This window comes from Momordica charantia (assembly GCF_013281855.1).
Source record: "Momordica charantia cultivar OHB3-1 chromosome 11 unlocalized genomic scaffold, Mcharantia_2.0 BLBB01000011.1, whole genome shotgun sequence".
Lineage (NCBI taxonomy): Eukaryota > Viridiplantae > Streptophyta > Magnoliopsida > Cucurbitales > Cucurbitaceae > Momordica > Momordica charantia.
In genome coordinates, this window is record NW_028275159.1 from 8,931,066 (window position 1) to 8,956,778 (window position 25,713).

At 34.2% G+C, this 25,713-nt stretch overlaps 4 protein-coding genes across 11 annotated transcripts; 3 read left to right on the forward strand and 1 right to left on the reverse strand.

Annotated features, from left to right (window-relative positions):
• The first annotated feature begins 2,101 nt into the window (after positions 1–2,101).
• On the forward strand, positions 2,102–5,615 carry LOC111010500 (probably inactive receptor-like protein kinase At5g41680). Of its 2 annotated transcripts, XM_022283959.2 has the most exons (4): positions 2,102–2,525; positions 2,663–2,809; positions 2,989–4,095; positions 4,775–5,615. In XM_022283959.2, the coding sequence occupies exons 3-4, from the start codon at positions 3,081–3,083 to the stop codon at positions 5,374–5,376; spliced, it is 1,617 nt and encodes a 538-aa protein (XP_022139651.1). In that variant the 5' UTR covers positions 2,102–2,525; positions 2,663–2,809; positions 2,989–3,080; the 3' UTR covers positions 5,377–5,615. The 2 variants fall into 2 exon arrangements, with proteins under 2 accessions (XP_022139651.1, XP_022139650.1); XM_022283958.2 differs by lacking the exon at positions 2,663–2,809.
• Positions 5,616–7,290: 1,675 nt separating this feature from the next.
• LOC111010391 (Agenet and bromo-adjacent homology (BAH) domain-containing protein) lies at positions 7,291–13,380 on the forward strand. 5 transcript variants are annotated; one of them, XM_022283776.2, is made up of 7 exons: positions 7,291–8,566; positions 9,384–9,490; positions 9,571–9,693; positions 10,396–11,211; positions 12,148–12,361; positions 12,473–12,793; positions 12,845–13,380. In XM_022283776.2, the coding sequence occupies exons 1-7, from the start codon at positions 8,272–8,274 to the stop codon at positions 13,009–13,011; spliced, it is 2,043 nt and encodes a 680-aa protein (XP_022139468.1). In that variant the 5' UTR covers positions 7,291–8,271; the 3' UTR covers positions 13,012–13,380. The 5 variants fall into 5 exon arrangements, with proteins under 5 accessions (XP_022139468.1, XP_087976050.1, XP_087976048.1 ...); XM_088119924.1 differs by having other exon boundaries at positions 10,396–10,906; positions 11,012–11,211; positions 12,473–13,380; XM_088119922.1 differs by having other exon boundaries at positions 7,291–7,503; positions 8,256–8,566; positions 12,473–13,380.
• Positions 13,381–16,891: 3,511 nt separating this feature from the next.
• Positions 16,892–20,856, forward strand: QRT1 (Pectin lyase-like superfamily protein). The gene is made up of 5 exons (XM_022283991.2): positions 16,892–17,184; positions 18,806–19,001; positions 19,087–19,290; positions 19,857–20,092; positions 20,181–20,856. Exons 1-5 carry the CDS (start codon positions 16,892–16,894, stop codon positions 20,326–20,328), a joined length of 1,077 nt encoding a protein of 358 aa, XP_022139683.1. The 3' UTR covers positions 20,329–20,856.
• On the reverse strand, positions 19,505–24,877 carry LOC111010596 (zinc ion binding protein). Of its 3 annotated transcripts, none has more exons than XM_022284074.2 (5): positions 24,458–24,877; positions 23,708–23,903; positions 22,430–23,137; positions 21,234–21,435; positions 19,505–19,982 (listed from the first exon to the last, which is right to left on the reverse strand). In XM_022284074.2, exons 1-4 carry the CDS (start codon positions 24,613–24,615, stop codon positions 21,244–21,246), a joined length of 1,254 nt encoding a protein of 417 aa, XP_022139766.1. In that variant the 5' UTR covers positions 24,616–24,877; the 3' UTR covers positions 19,505–19,982; positions 21,234–21,243. The 3 variants fall into 3 exon arrangements, with proteins under 3 accessions (XP_022139766.1, XP_022139767.1, XP_022139765.1); XM_022284075.2 differs by having other exon boundaries at positions 19,505–20,002; XM_022284073.2 differs by lacking the exon at positions 19,505–19,982 and having other exon boundaries at positions 21,009–21,435.
• Positions 24,878–25,713: the final 836 nt, after the last annotated feature.

Sequence of the window (25,713 nt, forward strand, 5' to 3'; positions counted from 1 at the left end):
CGGTATTTATTTTCTCTGCTTTTTAAAATAGATATTATTCATCAATGAAATTTACAGGGAGGGATGCACTTGTAATTTTGTTTCTACTTTAGATAGAAAAGAAGTATGTATCAAGTATCATTTTTTCTTGGGAAACATTATGATATTTGCTCAACGGTAAGGTTCAATTCCTTTCATTTGCTTAATTTTCATTTTCATATTTATACATACTACTTTTACCATTTTTATTTACTAACAATGAAACAAACCATCTATGCGGTCTACTTCAAGTTCAAGTTGAAATTACCAAACTCACCGCAACTGAATTATCTATTGACATTTCCTTCAAGGTGGAGGAAGTTCCTCCTCACCACTGCCCAAGCTACACTTTAGCTATAAATGAGATTGACGTCAGCCCAGAGACGTTGGATATTAATTTTTTAATAAGGATATTTATTAAACTTATTCCAAAAATATATTATTAACCAAACTATTTCTGCTTGAAAAATAGATGGTGAAGTGGCACTATTTGAAAAAATGTATTTCACGCCACGTATCCTTATTAAAAAAAAGTGTCACTTCATAGGTCGTCTCCCTATTTTGGAAATAGTTTGATTAATAGTGTATTTTTGGAATAAGTTTAATAAATAGCGTTGTTGAAAAAAATCTCAAAGATGTCTGCTTCACTAATTGCTTGCTACATGTTTATACAATTTTGTTTCCGTACTTTCAATTTTCTACTCATAAGACATTATGTTGTTTATTAACCATATTTTTATAAGTTTTTTTTCTTTTTAATCTTTCGATGAGTAATTAGTTCAGATGAACTCATTTAGAATAATAATAATAATAATAATAATTTGGCTCATGGTTCTATATTTTCTACTTAACCTCTCATGTTTTATCATATAATTATTAGAGGTGGGTGAGATCAAATTAGGGATATATTATAAACTCTTTTTAAGTACAATAACCAAATAAACATAATATTGAAAATTTAGGCTTATTAAGGATTGGTTACCTTATTTTTCTCTCTCTCTCCCCATTTTTTTAATCTAGTTTATGATACAATATTTGAATAGAAGTTTTGTTTTTTATTTTTATTTTTATATAATTTGCTTTATTGGAAGTTCAAAGAATTGAATTGGATTGAGATTTATTTACTTTTTCTTTTTCAATTTTTTAAGAAGTTATTATTATTATTTTAGAATTATTATTGAAATCAAGTTTTAGATGTGGATGTTGTTAGAAATAAGTGAATAATTGAGTTACCAAGCAACATCTTCTACGAAAGCAAGTTCAGTTAGCACATAAGCTCCATTTACCTAATTGATGAGTTAACAGACGATTGAAGTTGAAAAAAAAAAGTGTTGTACTTCACTTCTTAGTAATACCTAAAGAGACAATGAAATATTGTCAATACTGAATTAATGGAACACACCAATTGTTTATATCTAATTTAATTAAAAAGAGTCAAAGTGAACATAGCTTAATTGGTATATACCTTCAACCACGAGGGTTGAGTTCGAATCCCCTCTCTAACATGTTGTACTAATATAAAAAAAAACCTTAAACTTGATTAAAAAGAAAAAAACGTGATTTAAAAATTAATTTACTTAGGTCTTAAATTTTAGAAGTTCTTACAAAAATATCCATGAATTTTAATAGATATTGAAAACATAAACATAAAATTGAAAGTGGAAGACCTATCAAATATAAATTAAAAGGGGTTCATAGAATTATTAAACTTAAAATTTATGTTAAATTTAGAATTGAGAGTTTAAAAATTACTCGCCACTTTTTAAAGTTTAATAACATTTATTAGATAGGTTCAAAGTTAAATCTAATTGAATACAGTGTAATAAAATAAAATCTATTAAATACAGTTTTAAAAGGTTTAAGGACTAAATTTGTTATTATTATTATTTTTTATTAATTGTGCATGATTTCTTCCATTAAAATGTTTTTTTTTTTTGTTTGGCAAATTTGTTTTGTTACTCAAAAAAAGAAATAATTGTATATAAATAATTGTGAGAGAATAAGAACGTGGATTTTATTGGAAGTTTTCTCAACCTATTTTATTAAATAAATAAATATATATATATTAGTAAAAAAAAAGAATATTTCAAATGTCAATGTTCTGGAATTCAATGGGAGAGGAAGAAGAGAAGGGGAACAAATCCAACAAAAATCGTTTCGAAATATTACAATTATTTGGTTGTTAAAAAAAATGGATCTTCCTTAGAGACGGCGGCGATTTCAGTTAGCTCCTCCATTGTTAAAAAAAGAGAAGGGGAGCCGTCGTCAGAGGCATTCATGGAGGTGAATCCCACCGGCCGACGCCCGGAGCGACCAGCTATTGCGATCAGAAAGAAGGAATAGAAGCACCATGGATCCAAGTGAAGCCGAGAACCTTCACCAACCGCCATGATCGAGCGGTCGTTCTCGGAGCTCCGGTCCGGTCCGGCTGCGGTTGACGCTGAAGAACAGGAAAAAGCACAGATACGTTTCGATCGAGGCGGCGAAGATGCTGGAAATTCAATGATGTGAGTTAATTCGGTTTGACAGATCAACTAATAGAACAATTTGTATCAATAAATTATTGCAAACATCCATTGAAACTATAAATTAATAGGAGATATTGGATTGATGGTGATTTATCATAATATGTGTTCTACTGTAGGTAATATCAAGACATGAATTGATTAATCGATGTTGCTGACCAATTATTTTAGGGCTTTTTGAATCAGATGGTGTGAAATTGTTTTGAAGGTTGATAGTCACATAGAAGTTAACGCTAGTGCTGAATATTCAGGGCATAGCCGCTTAGGTAATCTCACATGTTGTAGAAAATAGTACCTAAATCCTTGGATTCTATAGACTGCATTTGTGTTCATCAGCTTCGAGTTTCTTGCTTGCTTGTGAGAATTTTCAGTCTTCCAAATATCATAAAAATGCAGAGAAGTATGAGTCCAGTCTTGTTTATGATGGTGTTGATTTCTGCTGTAGTATGTGCTCCCTCATTCACAGCCTGTTTGGATGGCGATTTATCAGAATCTGAAGCTTTTATCAGTTTCATCAGAGCCATTGACCCTCAAGACATGCTCGGGATCGGCACGAACGACTTGGTCCTACAGTTACAGTCGAATAAGGTGAAGGGTGTAAAATATAGTCGCAAGGGACAATCTATTGTGGAAATTAGGCTTCAGAATTTGAACCTCAGTGGGAAAATTGATGCAGATTCTGTCTGCAAACTTTCTAGTCTTAGAGTTCTTAACTTGGCCAAAAACAACATCCAAGGAAACATTCCTGATTCAATTGTCCACTGTACAAGGCTGACCCACTTGAATCTTAGCAACAACAATTTAAGTGGGGAGGTACCTTTGGTTCTGCCTAAACTAAAACATCTCAGGAGATTAGATGTTTCTAACAATCACTTTACTACTAGTTTACCCCAATTCATGAAAGAATTCAAGCATGGGAAGTCTCTAAGATCATGGATGACTCGGCAGGACATGATCGACGTTGGGATAAAAGCTGCATCGCCCGTCTCATCGAGCTCACAGAGCAGCCAATCTAATAGTGTTGGAGGAGCACACTGGCTTTTCCATAAACGGATAAAATGGATGATTATCTCTATTGTCGGTATTGTATTGTTTTTGTTGTTGTCATTCTTTATATGCAAGAGGGCTGCAAAGTTAGTGGGTAAGAAGCAAATGTTTCAGAAGGCTCTTGAGAAGTCTCCTCCTATTGTAGCTCTATCAGCCATGTCTACTGAGCTTGAGCAACGGGATGAAGCACTTCCAGAGCTTGTGTTTTTTAACGAAGAAGATGAACAATTCAAAGTGGAGGACCTCCTCGAAGCAACAGCAGATTTACAAAATCTGAATATTTGCACCAGCCTTTTCAAGGTGAGGTTAAAGAGCCAATATTATGCAGTCAAAACATTGAGAAAAATGCAGATAAACTTTGATGAATTTCGTAAAACCATGAGGCTAGTAGGAAACCTGCAGCACCCGAACATTTTACCGCTTGTGGGTTATTATTCTGCTAACGAAGAGAAACTGCTGATCTACAAGTATCAGAGAAATGGAAGTCTGCATAAACTTCTTGAGAGTAAGTAAAGTTTGCAACACCCTTCTTTTGCTTTCTTGCTAGCACTATATCTTCACAAAACATAGCCATTTGCATCTGTGATGAAGGAAAAGTTCACACTCCTAAGAAAAACCCAACAAATTACCAAGATGAAACCTGATTCAAATTTGTGAAGATGTCAATTATCGTGTCATTTTTTATTGGTCCGAAATTGATATTTCCCATTGGGCTTCTGTTACTATACTAAGGAGTTTAGTGTTTATATATGGAGCCCCTTTTTGTAGTTTTAGTTAGCTTCTTGTTCTTTTTCTCCCATGAAGGAAAAAAAAATATATTTGTTGCTTCTCTATTATCCATTGGAGAAGTTTTTTTTTAACTCCTTTGGAATGGGGTTCTCCCCTCTTTTTGTAATTTCATATAATCAAAATGAAATTGTTTCTTATTAAAACAAAAAAAACATTTGTTTGATAAACTAAATTGCAGTGTACTACAGTTGGGGGAAGTATTCAACACATATGAACAATAACATGGTTTCTAGTCCTTGATACTTCTGGTGAAATTTACTTTAAAAATCATTTAACAAGGCTAACAGTGAGAGAATTGTTTTTTTTTTTTTCGAACTTACAACCTCATAGACTGCTGAGCTATGCTCGCTTTGGCAATGGCTAAGTTTATTGAATGACTTTTGGGTTATGTGCAGGTTGTATTGAAGGAAAGCAGAAATTCCCATGGAGGATAAGATTATCCATAGCAAGTGGAATAGCAAACGCACTTGGTTTTATATACCAAAGAAGATCAAATGCAGAAGACTCCATTCCACATGGGAATCTAAAGCTTTCAAACATTCTCTTAAACGAAAACAACGAACCGCAGATCAGCGAATACGGGATCACAAAGTTCCTAGACCCGAAGAGAGCTCGTCTTCTTTCCTCCAAGGGGTATACAGCCCCAGAGAAAAAACTATCAGAGAAAGGCGACGTTTACAGCTTCGGAATCATATTGCTCGAGTTATTAACAGGGAAAATGGTAGCGAAAGATGGGATAAATCTCCCCAAATGGGTGAGAGCCAAGATAAGAGAAGAGTGGACCTGTGAAGTGTTTGATGATGAAGTTGCTCAAAACGCAGAAAAATGGGGCATTTCTCTTCTGCTTATTGCCTTGGACTGTGTCTCTCATTACCCTGAAGGAAGGCCAACCATGGCTGAGGCTCTGGAAAAGATAGAGGGTGTGATGAAGGCAGTGGAAGATTATGAACAACGCATTTCACCTTTTTCTTCTGATTTTGGCACTCCTGATTCTTGAGTCTTATCGTCAGTACTTTTACATACATATCATATATTTTTTTTTACCAACTCTATTCGAAACAGTTCGGATTTGAACCGTTTTTAATACCAATCTTTGTCAGTTGGATTGGATTGTTCGTATAGAAGAGTTTGTACTTAGGAGTGTTAGTAGTATTGTTTACTAGGTCCTTTGTGATGTACAATATGGGATGGATGGATGATAGGTTTAAAGGTTTATAAATAGTTCGGTTTTTATAATTTTGTCATTCATTTCATCTTTGTTCTTATATTGAATTGGTTCTTGCATTGAAATGTTTCATTTTCACATATTTTAAAAATATTTGTGCTTGACTGAGTTCATCGAATGATATATTCAACCTATTTGAGAAGATGATTTGAATGAGAAGTTGGTGAAAAATTATTCAAAGAGATTACTATCCTAGTAACTACTTTAAAGTTCTTTAGGAAGAAATTTTTTTTGATGAACTTAATTATCTAAGATTATAGTTTATCCCAACTATTGTATTTGCATTCTCATTTACATACCATTTACTTGATATGTGTTTTTTCAATATTATCCCAATATACTTGTTTGTTTCAAATTTATTGTTCTATTATGGTTTTTTTCCATATAAAATTATAATTTATCTTTTTTTTAGTACAACAAGTAATAGTGGGAAATTCGAATTCATGACCTCTGGATCAGAAACAATAATTTAGTTGAAATATATAAAATTTGAAAATTTGATGTACATTTTCTTTTTCAGTAAATCAACATGTAGAAGTGAGGATTTGAACCCACTATCTTTTGGTGAAGATATATTCCTTGACCAATTTGAAATCTGAAGCAAATTTTGGTGTAATTGGTTATGAAGATAAGCTAACTCAACTTTTTTAATTCAAAGTTATTTTGGAAAGTTATATTTCAAGTATTGAAATTTAAACAATAAAATGAAAATTTGAATCTAGCATCAAGAGAGATTACTCATTACTAATATTTGAGCTATAACACAGATGTTTATGTCCATAGGTTTTGAAAATGAATTATTTGTATTCGGGAAAAAAATTGTTCCATGACTAATTTTGTCATTTTGGTTTTTTTTTTTAACTCTGGCCTAAACCCTAATACTATCAACTAATACAGTTACTAAAATAGAAAACTGCATGAAAAATAATTGTCAATACAATAATGGTGTGAAGTTTAATTAAACTCTGTGGATCAAATACAAAGACCAAATTTATTTTGGTCTATATACCAGCTTTTTTTGTCTCTGCACTTTCAAAATATCCTTGTAGGTTTATACTGTTCATTTTGGTCTCTGTAATTAAATAACTAATTTAATTTTTATTTGCAAAATAACGAAACTCTTTAGTACAAATATATGGCTAATTTTAAGAAATTTAGCAAGTGGATTGTCATGCAATCGAAATAACTAGTCACTTTTAAAGCATAGGATTAAGACGAACGTGTTGAAAGTACAACTCAAGTGAATAAAAGTTGAAAGTACATGACTCAAAATAAAAATACATGACAAGTCAACCTAAGCATCAAATCGGAATCAAATTTAGGTGAGTCGATACTGACTAACTCACGTCGAAACCACTTGGATTAAGAATGAATCTATGTCGAAGGAGTCTGACGCTGCATAACTGAATTTGAAAAGGCTCGAACTTACTGGTCTGATGCTGGAAGGAATGAGTATCAAAGATTTTACTTCAATTGAGTATAGGTCAGGCTACTGTTCGCATCGAAAAGGAGAGTACGCGGTAAATCATAGAGATTAAAACATTTATATTCGACTAGAGGGCATTCCAACCTCACATGTATTAAAAAAAAAAGTACATGAATACAATGAAAAAGAAAAAGTACATGAATACAATGAAAAAGAAGGGCTAAGTATTTAAACAAAAAAAAAAAAAGGAATAATTGTAAAATGGCACTGAAATTTCTCTAGAAGCAACTATGGCGGCCCATAGATCCAAAGACCATCTTCTCAGTTGTTGGACCCGACTCTTCGGCTTCGGTCAGTATTCTCAATTTTTGCTGCGACTCCTCTCTTCTCCTCCTACTCTTCACCTTCCTCTCATCAACTGCTTCTGATGCTCTGCAAACTCAAATCCCTTCCATTTCCACGGCGTTTCTGAGGTCTGTTCCTTCTCATCTCTCATTCCCATTTTGATATTTTCCCCATTACACCCGTTGGACAGTTGCAGAACTTTCAATTTTTCACCATTTTTGTTCATCTTCCGTTTCCAATCTCGAGGTTGAAGTTTCCCCCCTCGATGCCTTGAGAGCTCCCTGTTTAAGTTCATTGTGGATTAATCTTCTTTGTGCCATCTAATTCATTGTGGATTCTCTCAAGGGTTTGAAGAAAGCTCATGCGTTTTGGGGTTCTCAAAATTTGTGGGGAAACGCACTTCTTTGTTCACGCCATTGCTGTAAAATGTTTGAAGAAAGTATTTGCCGGTTTTAGGGTTTATGTTCTTCCAGGCAATTGTTCGTTGTAGTATTCTGAAGTCTTTCTTGTAAGGATTCCGGGGTCCTTTGTTTCGGGAACTAAAAGTTTGTTGGAATTGGATGTTTGAAGACTGTTATAATTTAGGGTATTTTGGCTGTGGATTTAGGTTCCGATCTTGCCATGGAAATCTAAGTTATACATTCCTTCTTTGATCATAAGCCCAGTGTTATCTTTCTTTTTTGATTTGAGATCTACCACTGTGGGCTGAGAAATTGTGGTCTTATGTTTCTTGGGCAATCTTGATGAACTGGTCAACATTCAATAGCTGGTTAATTTCATGCATTAGTTCTTGGGATGAACGGTTCTGCGTCCTTTGGCCATTGTCATGCTCTTGTAATTAGCATTTAAGTTGAGTTTAGGTTCTTGTTAATTGTCTTAGACTGATTCCGGCCAAAATGATGGGACATGGTAACTGTTTTGTGGAGTGGAAGGAGCAATTTGTTTCGCAAGAACGGGGAAATCGCGTGGTTCATTATTTTTTGAAGGATTCTGCTGGAGAGTCCATTCTTGCAGTTGTGGGGACTGAGAGAAGCGTCAGACACATGTTTTATGTTGTTGCAGACGAGTTTTTGAAAGTTCATGGGAAGGAAAGTTCTGTCCATGCTGGTTTCAAATGGAGATCGAGGAGAGAGGTTGTGGATTGGCTTACTTCTATGTTATCAAAGCAACATTCTCCTGGGAATCATTCTGGTTTGTCTTGGTTTTTCATTTTATACATATATTTTTTTCTTTTGGATATTTAGATTCTTTGTGGATTATTGTTGTGTTAGACTGAATTTGCTAAAGTAAACACCATTCTCTCTCTCTTTATATGTGAGGGTATTTGTAATTTGCCTTTGTAGAAAATCCTTTAGTTGTCGAACACATTTCACATGATTCGCATGATAAGTTCTACTAGCCAAATGTAGTAGGATTAGATAGTTATTCCGTGAGATTAGTCAAGGTGCCGTAAGTTGGCCCAGACTCTCACAAATATATAAAAAAAAAAATAGTACACGAGCCTAATTGAGAAAGTACTATCATTTAGCGTTATTGAGGAGGCGACCGGAGGTTGCATCATCCTTGCCTCGAAGTCAACCATAGCATGCAAATTCAATTAGCCGCACGCCATAGTTACCTTTTTTTTCGCCGTGCTTAGGGTGAACATGGTGAATATGTTTTGACATTCCATGGCTATGTATACGTTACAAGTTTATATCATATATACGAATTTTAATTACTCAAATGCACTTCAGTTCAATTGGGTGACACCAAGCAATCAGGAATTGCAGTTTTTATGGTGATATAATATTTATGTTATATTGCAAATGAAATTCCTCCAATGTCATGAACAAAAAATCAAGCTAGAGTCATCCATCTAATAAATTTATTTTTTTCTTCTGAAATTTTAAGGAAGCTTATTAAAGTAAGGTCAACATATATTTTTTTGTTGTGTTTTCTTTTTGAAAATACATTTTTCCCTATTGATTTCCAATGTTAAATCGTTGGTATTAACATCTTGACAAAGTTTTTAATGCAGAGCCTTGTGAATGTGATGCAATACAAACATTGGGTTCTCTTCAATTTTCACATAGTGGAGTAGTTATTCCACACTCTGGTGTTGCAGATGATAAGGTAAACTTCTTTCCTCCCCCGACTCATTTTCAAAAAAAATTGGGGAATTGTCCCTCAGTTTGGTTTTGATCTCTATATAGGTTCGCCCATCTAGGAATGCCAAGGGGCTTGCATCAGATATTGTATGGTCTGGTGCTGCATGGACTTGTGGTAAAAGACTCAAGCATTACCCATCATTTTGCAGGAACGGGACTTCAATCATGGTAAGCATTTACTCTATAATTGATAAGGTATCATATCACCATCAGTATCGTTGTATGTTGTCCCATTTAAGTGAGCACCAATGTTTCAAATTTTAGTAACTTAATGGTATGGAAAAGAAGAGCAAGAAATGTCTATATTTAAATACATTATGACAAAGTAGTTGCAGTGGAAGTGCCCAAATGTACGTGAGTGATTTCGAGATGAAGTTAATTTTTTTTTTTTTTTTTGCACTTTTTCCAAGCTTGACACTAAGATTTTTCATCTTGAAACTGATGGAAGTTATTTTAGATAGACATATCAATATGTTAAAGCATTTTGATAGACCTCAATACTCAATAGTTAAAGTACACAAGCGTACGAGAGCAGAAGGAACAACTTAGCATTTACCGTGAATTTTAAATCGTGGGACCCAAACTAGTTAGTTAGGCTGGTGGGAAAGATGTGGGCCAGGGAGTATTTAGGGGTTAAATTAGGTACTTTTTTAGTATGAATGTCATAGGTGATCAGCTCTTTAATTTTCCCTTTGCTAGGTACCTCTTTGTATGAATAAATAGACAAATGCTATCATATTTGTTTCATGATGACCTTTAGGCTTTAGTTGTGGTATAGAGGTCTATTAGATTATACACGTATGTGATAACACATACTAATTTTCCATCATTTTTTTAATCTTGGCATTCTTCCTACTCAATGCGACTCAGGTACAATCTTTTGTCTATGTCATGGCCAAGGGAGCAAATCACTATCTTGCCTACCTGGAAGACATGTATGAAGATAGGAGGGGTCAGAAAAAGGTGAAAGTGAGGTGGTTTCATCATAGTCAGGAGGTGAAAGGTGTGATCACATTACGAAACTCTCACCCGAGAGAAGTTTTCATCACACCGTATGTTCAAGCCATTAGTGTAGAATGTGTTGATGGTCCTGCCACAATCTTAAATCGTGAACATTACGAAAATTGTGTCAATGCCTTTCCTCAGGATGCGCTGTCCAAAATTCATCTGTGCTACAGGCAGTTCAAAAGCAACCGATTAAAACCTTTTGACCTCAGCAAATTGCACGGCTATTATGATCAGCCGGTCCTCGCTTATTTGAGTCTCAATGTATTGTCAAAATCTGAGCCTATCTTTGATGGCTTGATTGGGGAAGAAGATGAAGATTTGGACCTGGAAAATATTGCTAGACCAAAAGTGAGAAGGATGAGAAATGCTAAAGGTTGTAGAACATTTGAGTTAGAAAATGCAAAAGTTAGAAAGTCTGGTAGTCGTCGACATATGTTGACTTACAAATCTTGCCAAGAGCATAATTACAGCTTTTTAGGTGGCAGGTTTCTTTCTCATAAACATGTTTTGCACGATTACACCCCAGCATTTGAGGTTGATGAGAAGATAGAATTACTGTGTCAAGATAGTGGAATTCGAGGCTGCTGGTTCCGATGTACGGTCTTGTATGCATCACCAAAACAGATTAGAGTACAATATGATGATCTGCAAGATGAGGATGGCTATGGAAACCTTGAGGTAATGCTAATTGTCAAAGAGTTACAATTGAACAGTTTGTGATTCTTTCCCATTTTGTTGAACTTTGACACTTTTTGGAAGTTGTCTTTTAGGTCAAATTTCAGAACTTTCAGGATGTTTGTTTAATAGATTCTTGAACTTTATAAAGTGTGATAATTCTTTAAACTTTTAGTGTTGTTATCTAATAGATTATTTAACTTCAAAAAGTGTCTTATAGTTCTCTAAACTTTCTAACTTCGTACCTAATATGAGTCCAGGAAGTTTAAAACATGTTTGATAGGTCAAAGATTTATTAGGCACAAAATTAAAAGTTCAAGGACCTATCAAACACTTTGTAAAGTTTAGGGATCTATTTGACACAACAAAAAGTTTGGGGGTTTATTAGACACTTTACTTGTAAATTGTAATTCAACGTAAATTTTATCAACCCAACATAAGTAGAGGAGGACTTACTCAATCCAATATTGCATTATCGGGCTTTTTATAGGATTGATGATCGAAATTGTACAGATGGAGATGGAGCTTATATATTGGAACATCAAATATTTAGTCTATTGCCTTTAGGTTGTCTCCCTTTTTTGGGGCTCTTTTCATTGAATAGATACCCCTTGTTTCTTATGAAAATATATATATATATATATATAGATTTAGTCTATTGCCTTTATTTATCATACAAAAGTTTTTGATCTAGCTATCAAGGTAACGTTGCATGTAACTTTTTCGGTTGACTCATGTAGAGTTGCTGCTAAGCTCTGTTTTTTATTGTTCTCAAATGCATTCTCTATATGTAGGGTGCTGTATTGATTTCTTGACAAGGCATTTCAAGTTGAATGTCCCTAAATTATCCTTGAGTATTGGGGAGCAAAGCTCCGACTCCCGATTATAAAAAAATAAAAAATTCAAGTTGAAGTATCCTACAAGTTTTTCTTCTTTTAGGAATGGGTCCCTGCTTACAAAGTTGCTCTACCTGATATACTTGGCATGAGGCACCCTGGCCGCCTAATTACAAGGCCAGTACCACAAGAGCAAATAGAGCTTGCTCTTGATATTGGTGTTGCAGTCGATGCATGGTGGAGTGATGGCTGGTGGGAGGGAGTTGTTACTGGCCTAGATGATTCAGGCAATGAAGATGTGCATATTTACTTTCCAGGTAATCTTATCGAGAAACAGAAGAATAATTATTTCCTTCTATCAATTTTAAACATAATCTCCATTTATTTAGTCGTCTTTCTTTGCAATGCAATTCTTTTGCTGTTAATAGGTGAAGGCTTATTCTTGAACATACATAGAACCAATCTCCGAAAATCGAGAGATTGGTTCGGGGGTCGCTGGATTGATGTTGAGGCGAAGCCCTCAATACTGTCGACGATATCTGATCTTAATAGTGCAGACGACAAGCATTCAAAGTCCGTTTCCCATGTCGAACCCAACAGTTCGGCTAACGTGAATGCTGGTACTAATCTTAGTCAAGTAAAAGAGGAAGTACTTGAGGAAACTGCATTAGCTAGTCTCGAAATGCTTCGTGAGTTAAATGGCGGGATGAAGCAAGTGTCATCAGAACTAGATGACCAGAGTGAGGATGATGGGGTAGAGGTAGACACCAAAAACAGTAGCCATAATTTGAAGGATAGTAATGGAGGAGGTGATAATACTACAAATAGTGATAGTGAAGATGAAAATGATGAGAATAGCAATTGGGTTAATAAATCAGAAATGGATTCCATGGAAACTTCTGAACAGAACTGTAGAGAGGAAGAAGCAGAGGATATGGATATGGATACGGAAGCTGTAGATGTTTAGAAAAGTACAGTTTAAGTTTAGTTTAATAATTTAGTTGCAGTGTTGGTTTTTCTAAAGCAATTGCACACTGCTGTGTTTATTTTAGGCTGTTGTAAATAGTTGGTTGGTAGGGTGGTGGAGAGGAAGCTAACTTCTTAGATTGATTTCTCTTTGGTGTTCTTCCTTCATATAATGTATAGAATTGAGGTCAGTTACCATATCAGCAGCTGTCTTAAGTCCAGATTTTTTAGGTTTAGATGAGTCAAATCTCCCTCAAGCCTTGTCTCAATCATGTAACAAAACTATCTTTGGCTGGTGGATTACTTGTTTGTCTTGTTTTTCAAGAACATATAATGTACATCAAAATAGATCATTCTAAGTTTATTTTTCTGTCTTGTTCTGTTTCTGTACTCTGCCATCTGTTTTGTTGTTTTTTTATTGTCTTGTTCTCGATATGGTGTTGATCTTATAAGCACGAGCAAAGAGGTTAGGGAAATCCCTTCGAGAACGTTGCTCGCCGCGAGGCGCTTAGCAGATCCTGAGCTTGAACAATCGCCTCGAAAGATTAGCTTAGGATCAATCGCCTCCAAATATCTATAGTTAAGCGCTTTATCCTGTGAGAGTTACTATAGAATATGATCTTTAATTGGCCAAAAATCACTTTTTTGTTTCATTGAGAGATTATGATCTTTAATTGGCCAAAAATCACTTTTTTGTTTCATTGAGAGTTATTATATGATATGATCTGATTAGTTAAAAACCACTTTTTTGCTCTAATAATTTTATTTCTGAATTTTATTACGTAACAATTTAGTTATTTGTAGTTTAAAATTTATAATGAATAAGTCCTTTTCGTGAAAAATGTTGTTGAGGTTTAGTAAATTTTAAAAGGTGCAGCTGGTTTGGACTGGATATCAAAAGTAAATAAATAAAAGTTTAAATTAGTACAAAAACTAATTATTTTTTTAAAGTCCTTGATATAACGAATAGTCCCTTTAATATTTTGTTTTCGAATAGTTTCTCATATTCTTTTCTATTAGTATTTTGCCACTTCTACTGATTACACACTGTGAAGAGTCTTTAGTAATGCATTGCAATTGCTTAATTAAATCAAACAAAAATTTTCAAGGTGTGCAACTGAATATTTTGTTAAATCTAATTAATAAAGATTTGGAAACTAAATCAAACAAAACTTTTCAAGGTGTGCAACTAAATATTTTTTATATAATTATTACTTTTATAATATTATATAATTTATAATATATCATGTTTTACCTATTTTAATTTTAACACAAATGAAATGAGTTTATTACGTAAAATAGTATATTTATCAAAAATTTTATAATTTTGTATTTTAAATTTAAAATTTCAAATTTAAAATCTCGAAACATTAAACTACTTATATAACAAAGTTTAAAATGTATCTCTACCAAACAAGATATTCACTTCATTCAATGAATCTGAAAATAAGAAACAAAATCAAGTAAGATTCAGTGAGTCTAGAAATAATAAACGAAATCGAGTCAAGACATACTTTAAACTTATTGCTATATTTGAAAATACATATTTATATTATACTACTATAAATTCCATGTAAAAAAGGTTTATGAATATTTCATTTATTAGGCATATCTTTATCAAATATATGTGACGAATATCAATTATTACTAAACTAAGCACATGTTGACAAGATAATATTGTTGGTTAAAATTATCTTTTTCAAAAGCATAAAATGAGTCGGAGATTTCAATCATCAAATAGAATAAATAAAATTTAAATTCGTAAATAAAAAAATTCAAAAGAGTCAAAACGTTTATTAGATAAGTAAAATTATAAAAATATATAATAAACATATTTAAATATATATCGTTTCCGATGTTTAAGTTAGATTGGTCGAGTTTGAGAAATAATTCCAAATAGTAAATAGTTATCGATGAATGAAGTGGCAGTCAAGTGCTGACTAGATCGGACTTTGGCCAATATATATTAGTTTTATATTAAAACGTGGTTACATGGCTTTTCTCTCCCTCCTTTTGCCGTTGCTTCTAAATTCCAATTTCTATCTCCAAATCTTTGAATTAATCACGTAAATAATTATGTGCGTTGTTCGATTTGTGCCATTTCCAGCAAAATCAAATCCTTCTTCTTCTCCACCGCAACTTAAATTTAAATTACAATGCCTTCTCTTCTTTTTCCCAAACTTCTTTTTTATCCACACGATTTTCTTTCCTAATCACAATTCACAAACAATTGCTTTTCACTTTTTGAATCTTTTTTGTTTATATCCAACAAATTACTCGAAACAAAAATATAATAGTTTTAATGCCCAGAAAATGGCAAAGTGAGAGCGAATGGAGAAGAGAGAGCCTCCGACCTCAAGAGAAAGAGTAAGAAGATTAATTAACCAATGAATTGTATTCGTATTGTATTTGAGACTTCAAAAATGACCAAATATAAATACCAAACTCAAACTTCAAGAATTGAAAGTTTATTTTATCCTAAAATAATTAGAAAATATAATTTATTTACAATATGATAATTATTGATCACTCTCTTGAAAAGCTAAAATGTTCCATCCTCTTGATCTATCTCTCCCTAAAAATTTATTGGGAAACAAAAGTTAGATACTTTTACCATTAAATATTATACAAATAGAAAAGATATGTTTAAAAAAAAACTAAAAACTATCAAATTATAGGTGTGGGTCATTAAGTATCTAAATATTTTTTATTATTAAATATTTCTCTTCAAGATGAGTAAATCATATGTTCATTATTAATCTCTCTCAAAGATCTACATAAGCATCTCAAGTATTATTCATTGCTGATTTGATTTTTTTTTAGTGCAACAGTACTGAAATCTTTCTCTTTCAAATGGATGAAAGCATAATAAACGCATTATTCATTATTGAATCTTTTATTTAAAAGATGGATTTGGTATAAGCATCGTCTAAATATTGTTCATTATTAAATCTCTCACGGAAGGATTTGGTATAAGCATCTAAGTATTGTTCATTATCGAATCTCTGTCTCAAAGATAGAACTAGTATAAGTATCTAAATATGGTTCACTATTGAATCTCTCTCTTATAAAACATCTAAGTATCGTTCATTACCGAATCTCTCTTTCAAATATGAATCTAGTATAAAAATCTAAGAATTGTTCACGGTTCAATCTCTCTCTTTGATATAAAAATCTAAGTATGGTTCATAAACATAATCTTGCTCTCTCTCTCATATCTCTCTAATATAAATATCTAAGTATTATTCAAATATGGATATGGTATAACCATCTAAGTATTGTTCATCGTTGAATCTCTCTCTGATATAAACATCTAAGTATTGTTCATTATTGAATCTCTCTCAAAAGATCGTAGTTGAGGGTCGAATCTCTCCCTCCCTCTCAAAATAATAAAGAGTGTGTTTAGTTTAAATGAGAGCAATTAGGATCGTGTTTAAATGCCAAAAACCGATCAGTTGCCAAAGAAATCCCAAGTAGTGGGATTCGTGGGAAGTTTTAAATTAAACTCCCAAATCATTCATTACTATTCAAAACCCACATCCACTTTCTCATAAATAATTCCACCATGCAAAGAGAACTCCCATTCCATTCCACATCTCCATCTCCAAATTCCACAAAAACAAACCCTCCCAAAACCCCCCATTCAAAGATCCTACCAACAAAACAAAACACAGAGCCTTCAAAATTCCATCCAACAAAGCACAAATTTTTATGTCCCTTTAAATTCCCATTTACTCTCAAATTTAAAACCCCTCTCTGAAAATCTAACGCCTCCCTCTTTCCTCCACGCCCTTTAAGTTTAAGCTCCTCTTTCCAAAAATCTCAGAGTTCGTTCCATTTCTCCATTAAATTGAAAAAACAGAGCTTTTTCGACACCCGCCATGAAAAAGACCCCCTTCTTTTTTCTCTCTCGTGGGTTTTTGGTTTTTGGTCTTTTTGTTCTGTTGGGTGTCGCCGGCGGCGGTCGAACAGAGAGATACGCCATCGGTTGGGATGATTTGCATATCGATGCTCGCCGGCAGGGGCTGAACTCCGGCGACAACGGCGGCACTCGGATTATTGTGGTGGATAAAAATTGCTCCGGCGACTCGCCGACGGTCCAAGGGGCGGTGGATTTGGTTCCTCATTATAATAAACAGAGAGTCAAGATTTATATTCTTCCCGGAATTTACAGGTTCTTCGTATCATCAATTTACCCTTTTTTTTTCTTTTGAATTTAGTCGGAAAAATGACCGGTTGAACCACGTTCATGAAGCCTCAATAACAAACATGGTTTCTTTTGATTTCTAATTTTTTTTTTTTTTGTAATGTTAAGATTATTGTATAATTTTGAGTATAGACTAAAGTTATTGTACAAGTTATAAATCATTCATGTAAAGATTTAAGTTATTGTGAACAATAAAAATTTTGTTATTGTTGTTATTGTGAAAAGAAAGGTGACTGTATATATTTAGAAATAAAAGTTATTTGTTAGGATGTATTGAATGAAAATATAAAATATATAGTTTCTTTTTACCTACATTTCTACTAAATTGTTTAAGAATGTCAAATGTGATTAGTTAACCTATTAGATGAAATTGAAAAATAATTTATTTAAATTTTTAGGTTATACAAGAAATAAAGTTTTCAGTTTGATGTTCACGTATTATAAAATCAAATTTTAGATTTTTTTTTAGTTCAACGAGAAGTAAAGAGCTAACCTTAACCTGAGTTTAGATATACGGCAATAACACATATGTCTCGAATCCTCCCATCCCACGGCAAAATTTAAGTCATTTGGATAAAAGTGATTGTCCATGCCAAAAATTAAGTTGTAGGTTAACATTTAATGAAACAAAATCAACGTCAAAAGTTTAAAAATTAAAAATTGTAGTAATAAAATATAGAAATATATAATTTCCTTATTTTTTTCTTTCTAATCGAATTGTGATGATTAGCCAGGTAAATAGTTACAAATTGTCATTAATAAATAAAATTGAATACATACCATTAAGTAATAGCTTAATATGTTTTTTTTTGGGCTGTTTATTTTTTTTTTATATGTGAATTACAATTTAAAATTATGTCTTTTATTATTTCATAAAATAATTATATGAGTTCATGCTTCTGAGTCATTGTCATCAACGATCTTTTCGGTTTATTACTTATTGGTTAGGAATACAGGCCCAACCTCGGCCCATAAAACCTAATGGGCCTATAATATTGTTGGGCCTTGATGTGCCTTACTTCTAAAAGCTAAGACCGAGGCCCAATTCATAGGCAGGGTTCGCTAGTCATTTAAATTAATTTTTTAAGAAAATTGATTTTAAAATTCAAAAATTAAAATATATTAAAACTAATGATAGATGTTTTGAGTTAGACTTTAATATAAGTTTTTGTTTTTATATAAAGTTTGTTACTTTAATTATTTTGTTTAGAACAATGAATGTGGGGTATGGAATTCAACCTCCAACTTCAAGGAATTAGATGTCATTTAAATCTTTCCTACTCATTCTCGACCACATTGTTCTTATAGAGAGAGATGGTTGGGGAAAGAAAAGATTCTTTTTCTAGGATACCCTCGAGAAGAGATCTAATGGAGATGGAGTGGAACCTCTAGCTTAGAGGATTGAGCACATGGTTACGAACTATTGTGTCAAGAGTTTGAATCCCTCCTTACCCAGAATCAGTCAAAAAAAAAGAGCTATGCTGACAATTTTTACTTCTATTAAAACAATCATTTTTCTAAAAAATATTTTAATTATTAACTATTAGGAGAATGGGTTAAATAAGCTTCTAAACTTTTCCTTTTGCAGAGAGAAAGTAACTATACCAAGCACCAAGCCATACATTTCACTGATAGGAAACAAACGACGAGTCACAGACACTATCATTACATGGAATGACAAGGCATCCGATAGAGATATCAATGGAGGTGAACTCGGGACATATAGAACAGCGACTGTTTCGGTCGAATCTGACTATTTTTGTGCAACAGGAATCACGTTCGAAGTAAGAATAATCATGTAGAAAACAAAGAGAGTACATAATGTTAGTTTGAAAGTTATCAAGTTACAAGAGTTGATTGTGGTTGTAGAATACAGTGGTTGCTGAGCCAGGAGACAGTGGAAGACAGGCAGTGGCTCTAAGAATTGCAGGAGATAAGGCAATGTTTTACAGAGTCAAATTCATAGGACAACAAGATACACTCTTGGATGACATAGGCACTCACTATTTCTACCAATGCCACATTCAAGGAAGCGTCGATTTCATATTTGGGAGAGCTAGATCGCTCTACGAGGTAATGAGTTCATAACACTTATCCCTACACTTATCCCTCCCGAGTTTAACTTACCATTTTAATCTTTGTAGTTTGGCTTTGGTTTCAAACATGATCCCTATGATTTAAATTATTTCTTTAGCCACCATTTCCCCCATTCTAACACGTGCAACTAATACTATCAACCAAATCAAATATACCAACAAGAAACAACTAATACCATCAACGGAACGAATATAACAACCTTTTGTCACGTAAATAGATTCTGTCCTAGCAATAGAACTAGTTCAGACATATATCTTCGACCAAAAGGTTCATGTTAAACTCAAAAGTAAAAAAAGTGTCATACGTTCAATATGACAACAGTCTGTAACATTTGAGATGATTTGTGAAATTTGACAAGACCTTGAGAACTAGAATGAAATATTAAAACCATGTTGACCAATTTGAAACCAATCCCAAACCAAAAGGATCCAAAATAAAACTAAGCAAAACTATACGGAACAAAATTGTTGATTTAACCCTTCCCTTCTTTTAAGCTTAGTAAATTCTTCATGTGATATTTTTATCTTCTCTTAAAATACCAGCAATGTATTATAAGTTCCACAGCTGAGAACTATGGAGCAATAGCAGCACATCATCGGGACTCGGCAGAAGAAGAAACTGGGTTCTCTTTCGTACACTGCGTAATCAATGGAAGTGGCAAAATACTCCTGGGAAGAGCATGGGGAAACTATTCAAGAACAATATATTCTTACTGTTACATTCAAGATATAATAACTCCCACAGGATGGAGTGACTGGGGTGACCCATCAAGGCAAAGGTAAATAAATAACGAAGTACAGTAATGAGTAAAATTCCCCTACGAATCTAACTAATCTGATAGAATTTTCCAACTTTTTACCACACAGGACAGTAGTTTTTGGGCAGTATAATTGCAGAGGCAGTGGAGCTAACACACAAGGGTGGGTGCCATGGGCAAAGACTTTCAGCTATGAGGAAGTAAGACCTTTTCTAGATATGAAATTCATCAATGGAGAACAATGGCTTGACTTATGAGTTAACACGACGAATTATAAGTTTTGACTCTACAAAACTTAACATTATTTTCTTCATTCTCGAACAAAAAAAAAACAACCAAATAGCCATCATCGTGAGTTCCCACGATGGAAGAATGTAAAGAAGTATAGTAACTATTAATCAAGACCAAAGAGTCTATTTAGAAATCCTTGACTATGTTTAGAACATTTTTCACGATTCTTTAAAATGATTATAGGCCTTTATGTTGCTTTCTTTTTTGTTTTATTCATTGTAAATTATCTTATATAACAAGCAAGAGTTGAGTAATTACAGAGAAATCCAATTACTACAAGATTTTGAAACGAAATAGTGGGGCTTATTTTATGGATTAGTGTTTTTTCAATGTTCCAATGATCAAATATCATGCACTCTTAAGTTGTAATCACATTTCAGTACTGAATAAGTACTTTGATGTAAAAATATTACAAGAAAACTAAGAATAAAATTTATCGATCAAGGTCTTATTGAATTGTCAGCTGGTTAATTCTTTTTGATACAATGTGACAGTAAGTAACCAATTTTCAACAATAGAACAATTTTCTATGAAGCTTGAAAAAGTAATCAATTTCAGAGGGGACGACAAAAAGTTCCTTAGATTTCATGCATATGTTTCCTCAGACTCAGGCTGCTCTGACTATATATTGAGTTGAACCAAGGAATAAGGAAGACATCAAACTTAACCGCATCAGTTACTGAGGGGAGGAAAATTTACACAAAGTATGTGCAACTGTTTCTACACTTCATAGAAAATGCATATGCAGTTTCCATGACAAAATGGCTAGGTCTCGTGGGAGAAATGAAATAGAAGCACCCCAAATTTCAGAGGGCAAAATGCAACTTAATTTTCTTAGTGATCAACTAAATTATGTGTTTAGAAGTCTTACAAAAGGGTACTCAGGTGCCAAGATTCGGTGCTCGAGTTGACACTGGCTGGCCATGAGAATATCTCCATTGATCACATGCTGAGCATTTCTCCAACTTCACACTGTTTTCTAAGGTGCAGAATTTACATGACCAGAGTTCGTACTTGGTATCAGCATCTTTTGGCTTTTGTGAGTAACAAAGCTCACATAGTGGAGCTAGTGGCTGCATGACAATAAACATTGGCATGGGAAAAAAAGAACATTGAGGAACTTGGCAGGATGATAGATAATAAACATGCCCTTGGGCCGTGATGATATTCGAAAGTAAAATTTAAGGTAAATATGGAGTTGAGGATATATATATTTTTATGAAAGAATGTTAGATTCATTCAATCAGAGGACAAGCTTACATGCCAGATTGGAAAAGAAGTCCCAAACAAAGAGTCCAAGGAAAACAAAAAAAAAACAGTCAACAAAGCATATTAACAGTCTAAAAAGTAAACCTCCCACCACATCACCTACCAGAAATATTGATAAAATCCTTAGAAGGCCAAAATGAGCAGGAAATTGGTCCCTATCCGGCTATATCCATGACATCTAGAACAAGCAAGCTCTTATCTTAAAGCAATAAAGACACATTATTGGTATTTATTCATTAAATACTTGGCAGTTGAAAAAACTTTGATGTCAACTGACTAGATTCTACATGGAGGTGAAAACTCCTATAAGTTTATGAGATCTCTACATGTTAACAAGAAATTTCTACTACAAAAGTAAAATTTTGTCAAGACTACTACTGAAAATTTTTGAATTCCAAAGCTCTAGCATGGAATAAAATAGTATTCAAATGTGAAAACAAACAAGCAATGTACAAAGGTGTTAATGATTGATTAGACGTGCTGCTACAGGTTCCTAATTAACTATAACTTCAAAGCTTCCTACTTCACAAGACCCCCATACTACCAGACCACTAAGAGGCAAAAACTTCATGTTAATATTCTTAAAAGTCTCTCTCCCATTAACCCAGCAAAAAGAAATAAAAGAATATCTCCTAGAGGTCTCTCTCCCATTAACCCAGCATGTCAACCTTGACCAGAACTTTTTACAGTTCTCACTGCAGTTCAAAACAAGCATTAAAGGAAATTATAGAGTTTGTGCAAAAGTGATGGTTCATGTGGTAAACAAATATATGAGTCGATAAAGTTCACAACACATACGGGATTCAGTAAGGTGCAATTCCCACACTCCCACATGGAAAGTTCTCCGGGATGATGATGAGTTCCATCATGACTTTGCATCAAATTAGAGGATGAACAGGACAAAACTTTTGAGCTAGTTTCTGCACAAGATTGAGGAAATGGAACCCTATTTGACATTTTACTTCGCTTATTTGATTCTGCATCATAGTCAGCAGTGGACCCATGGATTGAAACATCTTCAGATAAATCCACAAAATCAGGTTTCAAATGACCATTGGAAGCCTTATTAGTAGAACTGCTACCCAAATCACGACATCTTTTATGGTGTAATGCATCCACACCATTTCTTAAATTGCTAGAGGGTCCCGGTTTACCTGCTTCGCACGAATGCACTGCTTCTGATGGAATATCAAAGCAACATTCCTCATCTACAGGAATTTCTTGAATTGAAGCACACCAAATATCATCCTGAAGCCTCCTTTCTGCAGCCATTGCAGCAGCTTGTACTGGACTAAGCGCAACCATGATGTTACTATCACCACCAAGCCGTTTAGGTCCAGATGGAAGTAGAGATCCTAAACGTCTTCTTCCTTCTGCAGCAGCTAGGGCAGATTTGCGGAGGGAAGAAAGAGGGGGTTGTCGCGAATTACCACCCAAACGCCTACCTTGGAGATCAAATCCCTGTGCTGTGCCACTAATTCCCTTAGCCATCAACTCCTCACATTCCTATATTTCACAAAAACCATCGAATTTGATGCATGATAAGCAGCAATTTCCAATAAAAATGAAATTTTGCTATGATAAAATATAAAAATACAAAATAGGAGTTACGTTGAAAAATGTTCTCTCTGCTGAAATTTATAAACATGAGTTGCGAACAAAAAGGAAATTTGCAGACAATCGGTAAAACATGATGAACAAATTTATGAAATGCAGAGAATGAAAGCAGCAAAATCTTATCCAAGTACACAATTTGATGAGCCCTCTCCTTTCAGCACTTGAGAATAAATATCAAGAAGACAATGCCACTTCTTGATCTCAGATCAGGGTTAATTGCTTTAAGTATTAACCATTATAATATCTATCAACTGGCATGCCATGAATTATAATAACAAGGTCCAACCAGAACCTTGCATACAGGAGAACTTATACCAGGAAGTTGATTGTAAATGGCATGAATACAATAAAGCAAATAAGAAAACTATAGTCCTCTGGTTATAGTCATGAATATCTTTCTGTGTGTCGTTTTTAGATATTTAAATTAGAAAATCATAAATATATAAATAAATGAAACACCTTTCTCAGTTCATCCCACAGCTTGTAGAAATTGGCATTGTGAGGACCATGGAGATTGTGGCAAAGTTCATGCAGCATGGTATCCAAGACTTGATTGAAGGGGATGAAGTCTTCATCCCTATTTGGCCTTCGAAGCCTCAGCTTCACATGAATTCCACGTCCCACATTTAATCCTAAAAGTGCTCGATTTTTTGGGCTGCAAATTTATCAATAAACATAATGCAGGAAGAAGTAGACACCAGAAATAGTTGACTCGACCAAAACTAAATAAAGAATACAGAACAACAACAGTGAAAGTTCCTTTGCAAAAAAAAAAAAAAAAACAACAGTGAAAGTTCATTATTTTCCCTTTTCAATCACAAGACTAAAAAATACAAGGATAAATATTAGATCAGAACATCATCACTCATAAAACCAACAACCGAGGGTGGGTAACTCCTTTGCTAGATAACAGTGAATGAATATATCGGGCAATTTTACTAGATTAAACCAACTTCTCATCACTACTTGAAACAAAAACTCAATTAAACGAAAATTCAGACATCTTCAGTATTTTCACTTTGTCACAGCCAAAAATAAATGTAAAAAATAAACAGATATCAACTCTCTCCTTTACTCAAATAGAATCCAAGAAAAAACCGATAACAAAAACTACAATCCTTCCATTATAATGAACAATAAACAACATGGTGGAAACCTCAGTCCACCAAAATCCCCAAACCTAAACGCATCAAGCTCCATAACATTTACCAGAATTCCGAAAGAACCTTGACTCGCCATTTGTGTCTACGCATAATGGGTTGGACTTGTTTGGCAATTCTCTCCAGAATCTCCCTCGCTTCTTTCTCGCCAGCCTTCTTCTTCAGGGCTTTGATTTCCCAGACTTTGTTAAGGTCGCCCACATCCATGCTATGAGCGACAAACTTGGGGAAGTGGATGAAATTAACAGAGCGATTACGCTCGCGAAACTTCAGAAATCAGATTTAACGTGATGATAGACGGAACTGGAACCTGCATCTGGGATTTTCAGAGAATGTTTGAAGCAAATTAGGGGTTATTTGGAATTCGAATCGTCATTGAAACTATGGATAAAGAAATTTATTTGCCCTTGATCGAGGGTTGGCGGGAATTTGGGATTCGTCGTAGTTCGTACGAGGAGAGATTCTAACGGGAAATTGGGATTTTTGACCCTTTCAATAATCACTTTGGACTTTTGACCCCCTTTTGATTTTTATCTATTTTTGACCCCTCCACCTCAGATTTCTGACCCTCCCTTATTTTGCTTTGTAAAATTACCAAGTTTCCCTCAATTTAAAAAAAGAAATCAAACCCAGCCCTCCCCTCCTTTCCCTCCCTGTCTCGGTCCTTCCCCTCCCTCATTCACTATCTCGTTGTCCATCCCAGTCTTCATCCCGGTCTCTCCCTCACAATCAGAAAGTTCATCTCCGTCGTTTCTTCTTCGTCTCCTTCACTTCGTCTCTATCAAAGCTTTCCCCCTTCCCTAATTGAGGTAATTTTTCTTTCGAACTTGCGATCTTATTGTGAATGATTTTCTACCTTTTTTTTTCTTCGTTCTTTGCGTGGGTGTGAATGATTTCAACCTTCGGCTCTATCTGAAGTAGCCAAGGTTATTATGAAGTTTGATTTATTGTTGCTTCCATTGTTTTGTTTTAATTTTTGACTTTCAGGGTTCCATCTCGGCTTTAAGCCTGGTGGATTTAGGACCGGGATGAAACCCTGAAAGTCCATTCCAGAAGGATGGACTTTCCGGATTCCATCTCGGGCCTCATCCCGGTTCGAAATAGACCAGGATGAAGACCGAGATGGAATCCAGAAAGAAGGATGGACTTTCTGGATTCCATCTTGGGACTCATCCTGGTTCGAAATGGACCAGGACGAGGCTCGAGATGGATTCCAGAAAGTCCATCCTTCTTTCTGGATTTCATCTCGGTCTTCATCTCAGTCTATTTCGAACCGGGATGAGGCCCGAGATGGAATCCAGAAAG